General features: G+C 38.0%; 1 protein-coding gene across 1 annotated transcript in view; it reads right to left on the bottom strand.

Moving 5' to 3' along the window:
• Positions 1-2,980: 2,980 nt before the first annotated feature.
• Positions 2,981-6,810, bottom strand: part of kank4 (KN motif and ankyrin repeat domains 4) — a 71,124-nt gene continuing 67,294 nt past the window's right edge. Inside the window, 1 exon segment of the mRNA XM_051077119.1 lies at positions 2,981-6,446. Coding sequence (XP_050933076.1) covers positions 6,327-6,446 — 120 coding nt within the window. The 3' untranslated portion in view covers positions 2,981-6,326.

Here is a 6,810-nt window from a genome sequence, read left to right as displayed (position 1 = left end):
TGCTCTGTGCTGGTTCACTGTCTCAGGGTGTGTTAAGTGTCTTCCAGTTACATTGGGTATGTTCACACTTTGATATGAATGATAAAGAAACAGAATTCAAAACTTTGAAAAATATCATCATGCAGAAATTATATATATACTAAACTAACTGCACAGTCCATGGAGTTTAATTTGTTCTTCTTTATAGTCGTCCTTTTCATGCCTGCTAAAGTCGTGTCAGTGAGTGCTCCTGAAGTGATTTAAGTCTCCTATTTTCCCCAGATTCTGTGATCTTCATTTTCTTTTCTCTTTCAACCAACACTTAAAAGAGCACAAAAGTACTGTCTTGATTATAAGAGATGAGACAATCTTCTGTATTGCAGCCCCACTGGTAATTTTGAGTGACATAACAGCTGAATTTTTGCACGAATATTTTGTCTTGGGTGACTTTAAAATCTGAGGGTGTGTTGGGCTTCGTGTGTGAGCAAATCACAGCAAATTTATGGCACTAATTAATTAAGTCAAAAATGAGTCCTCAGTAAGCCCAGGAAACTGCCTGAACAAAGGAAATTCTTGAGAAAGAAGGGCGTAACATCTTTTGATTGCAGGTGCTTCCATGCATATGTAGTCCCTGAGGAAATCAAGCAATTACTGTGGCTTAATGATTAAGGTTATCTAATGATTGGCACATCTAATTGTCCAATATGTTGGTTGCCAAGGTTCTGAAGTACAGAGGAGCCTTAGAGAAGACTGATTGTTGGGGAATGCCTAAACTCAGTGTCCATTCCCATAGCAAACACACCCATTAAAATATGAGAACAATGTTTAATTTTACTATTGCAGTTGTTATCTTAGTATTGCTGCAGTTACTGTAAATCTCTGGTTGTGTGTCTAAGGTTGCCCTTTCATGAAGGGCACCATGTCAGATTAGGCAGTCGTAGGGCCATAAATTCTTTCTGTGTCTTGGTCGGGAGACTGGCAACACTGCAAGTTTGACCCTGACCAGTCATTGTTCAGCTCCTTGCATGTCATCAGAGAGGACAGTCAAGAAAACTTGCTGTCAAGAGCAAAGCAAAAGACAGCAATATAACCCTTAGAGAGTGCTCTGTTATTGAGCAACATGAATCATAAAAGATGTCAGACTGGGCAGGAAAATACAAAAAATTCTGACATGCTCAACTTTTTGTTGAGATGTCAGGGGACGTCTCAGATGCCACATTGCTGCTCTGTCATTATGTTGCACTACAAAGCGCGTTTTTCGTTCCCAAAGTTCATATTCTGGCCCAACAATGGAAATTTGTCTGCCACCACAGCACTGTGTAACAACCGGGCTGAATTTTTGTAATCTGATCCCGATGTAGGCAGAAAACTTCAGTTAGGCCAGTCAATTATGCTTCTTTTATGCTGCTTATTTCTGTTTCACTGGAGGACTTACTGGAGGACTTTCACTTGGAACATTTTTATAGTGTGGTACTGCGTCTTGGACTTGAGTACATGTCATGAATTCGTCCTCCACCCCTGATTAAGGGCTTATTATTTCTCATTACTTTCTTGACCACACATGCCTGCTTAGGAAGGTCAGAGAAAGTTCTTAATTATCCAAGTCATGGTATATTTAGGCAAAGGCAACTGGACATTCCCACCTTCACTGCTATGATTAAAACGACTTTCACCTGACTGTGATGAGACATTATGACCCACATGTGATCTGTGAACACCTTTGCAGAGCTTAAATACTTCTGACCCTCAGAGTTAATCAGGACTGAGGAAGCCTTTTGGATGAGAGGTAAAATGACTTGAAGAAATCTATGCTAAGTCCAGTTACCTCTGACTTAGGAATTGTAGCTATTTAAGATGTGAATGGCTCAGTAGTGACAGAGACTGTTGTTCTCCCTCAGCTACTGTGCTCTTACCACACAGTAATACCACCATCTGCTGGTCACTGGTTTTCATTACACCATATAAATGGCAGTACATACATCACCTTCAGATTGGATAGACTTAATTCTATCTTGATTGGCAGAGGATTCACGGTTAGGACTGTATCAAACACAATGTATACTTTGTGCATCAGAAATGAAACATAGTAAAAACATGAGGCTGCATAATATGCCTACTTCTGCCAGGATATACAATATTGTCAAATTAATCACTTTTATTTGATGTATTTTAAATTAAGTGTTCACACACAAACTGTTTCATGTGAAAGTGACCTTGTGGGTGCATGTCTGTTGCAGACTGACCACAGTTTTAACTCTGTTTTTCCTGTTAAAGCTAAAATGACACTTAAATGAAAAATGAATCCAACTTAGTGGTTTATCTACCAAAGTTGTTCGAGCCTTGTTAATTATTTCTTTATTTTTGGATTAATAAAAGAATACTGGCCCAATCAGCAGTCATTTGCACATAGTGTTAATGACAATATGAACTATTTTTTCTTAAACAAAAACACAGTGACGACGACTCCACCTGCTTCTCGGAGCAAAGTTTGGATACCAAGAGTTAAGAGTTAATCATGTGATCAAGATCTGATAATGCTGCTGGTGATTGGTTGTAACGTTACACGCGGTAGAGACGCGGCAGAGACATGTAGGAAAAATACTTATTTGGTTACGCCCACAGTATTTGTTGTATTTATTTTTTTCATGTTAGAAAACTGCTTTGAGGGGAAAAAAATGCCAAAGCTGAAAAATAAAACTCAAGATTTGTACCATAATATGTAATTTTCTTTGTTAGAATTGATTTGATAAAATTGGTGTAGAAAAAAGTATCGTTCAGGAACCGGTATCAAAGTCAAAGTATCTGTACCGGTACTGAAAATTTTTGAATGATACCCAGCCCTATGTGTGACTAGATCTTACTTTAGGAATCCAAATCAGTCATTCAAACCCAAAATCATGGGAAAGTAAAACTCCTGTTCAAAAATAGAGTTATTCCTTAACTTTGTAGTAGCTGCTGTTCTCTGTTAGAAATGATACAACAACATGAGATGTGCATTAAATAAGTTTTAAATCTTAGTATTTATTTATTTAGAAGTAGTTCTCTGGTTTGTAACATACAAGCCCGTTGTACAAGGAATATTACAGAGAGGTACAGGTTTTTACATTTGACTCTGTCATGTACTTAGACTCCGATTTTCAGACGGGTATTCAAACAAGGGAGACCCTGCCCTTATAGCTTAGACCAGTGTCGGACCTGCTTCGTATTTTCCCCCGCAATTTCAAAGGTAGCATTAAAGGGCACATGACACAGTCCACAACCTCATCAAATCACGCATTTACTATACCACCCAACCAGGCAAAGTTATGTCAGATAATCACATCATCAGGGAACACTCAGCATAATGTCTAATCATCCCAATCCCCTCCAATAGAACCACTGGAATATTTGTCCATGCATACATAAGTATACTATATATGGTAAAAAATATAGCATTTGGAATAAATACTTAATATTATTTTTAGAGCAAACTGTCAGACAATACTTGTTATACTCTTCACAATACTGTATGTACATGTATTTGGCTGGATTTACAGGAACAGATAAAATATATATTTAACCCCATGTGAAACAGATTTTGATTTCAGGTCTTTGGTGTTCAGCCAGTTATGAAACCTTATTACATCTGGGTCACACTGGATTAAACATATGGATGCAATTTTAAGACTTAATACACAGGCACGGAAGACCAGATACACCAGATACTTGTCACAGCACAGATCAGATCATCCTTTAGCTGTCAGTGTTGTGAGGAAGCTACACAGACTAATTTTTGATCCCTTAAAATACAGACAAGAAGTAATGATCAGATGTGCTGCAGAGAATTAAAATCCAGACTTACTGATCCTGTGTAAATGCAACCTCAGTGTTGAGAATCTGTGCTACGTCGTGACTCAACAAATGAAGATGATCTGATTACTAAGCCACTGTTAAAAAATTCTCATTGTTAAGTAAATGCAGCCACTAATATATATCTGAGATACTTTATATAATAAGTCTATCTTCATGTCAGTCTACAGAGTCCCATATTAGCACCCATATTTATAAAGTGTCCAGGAATGAGAGTACTGGTTCAGGATCAGTGGTCAGACCACATTGCATCTCAGAAAATAGTTGTTAAATTTAGATAGCTTACAAGACTGAACTATAGAGGCAAGGCAATATAATTCTATTATGATCGGAGAAAGCTGATACATTTGGAATCCAGATATATAAATTGAATGAGTAACTGATAAGTAATAGGAGCAAAGATCTCACGTTTGTCAGTTAAAAACAAATACAAATTCTCTCGAGTTGATTGTGACCAGAGATCTGAAACTTGATTAGTTGTCTGGAGTTCTTGCTTCTGTAGAAATTGAGTCTAAATGCAGACTGCACTGTCATAAACCACAGATATGGCAGTTGTTGAGTGGTATTCCCCTTTTTTTAAAATTCTATATTCTCTATTCAAAGATCATATATGAACAGAGTGCAGTTATCTATCTGTTGCAATTAAAAATAATAACCAGAGACTGCCACCAGTTACTTGTTTACAATTAAAATTATTGATCCCTTTTGTTTCTTGTAAACTTACTGACCTGTTTGACATCTGCAGTGATCACCGAGGGGGGAATGTTGAATTGTAAACATTTTATCAGACCAGTGCTCCTGCTTTAAGATACTTTAGGAATATGGGTGTAGTTTTTGTGGTAAACAGGAGAAAAAAGGCCACTCTCCCTGGAACACATCTCTTCTAATGAAGGAACTGTCATCTGATTTAAGACTAAAGCCGCTCCTCCTACTTAGTTTGTGACTGAGAAAAGATAGTATTCAATTTTTATTGCTTCTTAGACTGAGAACAAAAAAATAACATTTGTCACTCTGGGATTTAACATTTCGTCAGTTTACCATTTTTTAAATGTGAACGCCTGGAGGCAGGAGCAGGATGAATTAGTGAATTAGTCATTTTTTCACACATGGTAACAGACTCATTTCTATATCTGGTATAGCCACTGATGGCTTATATATCTGTTAGTCCCATGATCCATGCCGGTACAGTTAGACTTGCTACATTTTTTTTCTTGGAATGTGTCACAGCCAGCCTGACATTCATTGTGCATTTTGTAGCAGTTGCATACATGATTTGATCTGAAACAAGCAGGCGAACAAGACATACATTATATTTGAATTGGAGGAGTGAGAGAGAGAGAGAGAGAGAGAGAGAGAGAGAGAGAGAGAGAGAGAGAGAGAGAAGGAGAGAGATGTTGACCATGAGAATAGACAGTATTACAACATACTGTTGCTTTAGTACTACAAGACAACCTGCGGGGGGAGTAACTGTGTATTTGCATGCAGCACCTTCTGAACAATACAATCTTCTTATTAGAAGACTTTTGTCTTTCTTTAATCTGGTTATATTATGGTTATATAAAAATCACTTCTTCTGTGTCCAACAGAAACATTTTATCTCCAACCAAACCATTTAGTTTTTCAGTATTTCACAGATGATGATCACCCATGTCAGATGAAAAACAGAACTATGTCATAAACAATATACACTAATGAATGATGACAAAGATCCACTGAATGATGGCAAATTTGACCAGACGTTCTAGTCTATTAAGTTACTTTGTAATTTATACTTTTGGAGATATAGTTTCTTCTGGACACCAATATTTGAGAGGATTATTTACTATACACAAACACAATAAAAAAGTGCAGTAGAAAATACAGTTTCTGTGTTTGTATATGATTATAATCTGTTAGAATAACATTCTACACATACTATGTTCTCAGTAATGGCTTATGTCCAAATATGAAAAGGATGATGTCAATGTCAAAAGAAAAAATATAAATCATGTCATATTTAATATCATATATTTGAAAGGTAGATCATGTGCTTAGTATTTTGCTTGACAAGCTAGTTTGATGATAAGCAGCAGCAGCTCTCTTCATCCACTTGCCAGTCCATATATAATATATTCTATATCCTCACTCTGTCCCCTAATGTAACATCCTGTCAATCACACTCGTCACTATGGCAATGTCTTATCATCAGTCTGACCAGCCGCCTTTGTTGTCTGTCCACTGAGTGGTTGATGCAGCATATCCATAAACACCCACGTCGGCAGAGATGTGGAAGAAAAATGTGGCCGTACATTGCAGGACACTCCAGCCGCAGAGGTTTTGTAACGTGAGCTCCCATAATTCCACGGTAAACAGAGCATATCCACTTTTTCCACCGGTCAAACAGAGTGTGTCCTATGTGGTGTCACCGTGTCTTTACTTCAGCTCTTCTTCTCGAAATGGGAGGGTTGGGGGTTGGCAAGCTGAAAGTGGTTTGGAAGAGTAAACATGGTCGGCCTGGCTCAGAGGAGGTCTGTGGCAGACAGGGGATCAGAGGCTTGGGTCTCAGCGTGGGCCTTCAGAAGGTCAACTATGTCTTGGTGGGAGGCTCCCTCTGCCACCGACAGTGCTGTGTGACCATTCTGAGGGAAAACAGAAAATGTTACAGCTTCATATTAAGGACACTGCAGTGACTATTCTTATCCTGACAGTGGCAGTGTTGTGTTGCTCTTAGGCTAGCAACTGGACATTACGGTACATCTGTACAAGCTGCACAGACCCTGATACAGAGCTGGGTTCAGTATTTGGAAATAAGTCTTAGCATTTTGCCTTTCTTGAGGCGCTGTGGAAATGATCATTTGTTGTGTTTCTGTAAATCTGATCTTGTAATTCGCTTCTGAAATGACACATCAGAATGTGCAACAAATATTATAATAATATACAGATACGCTTCTTTGCATCATGCAGAAAATCCTTGTGTAATAAGCCAGAGTTAAATCACAAGCC

The sequence above is a fragment of the Lates calcarifer genome, linkage group LG17, assembly GCF_001640805.2.
Source record: "Lates calcarifer isolate ASB-BC8 linkage group LG17, TLL_Latcal_v3, whole genome shotgun sequence".
Lineage (NCBI taxonomy): Eukaryota > Metazoa > Chordata > Actinopteri > Centropomidae > Lates > Lates calcarifer.
The sequence above is the reverse complement of the archived record's forward strand: the minus strand, read 5'-3'. Positions and strand labels throughout refer to the sequence as shown.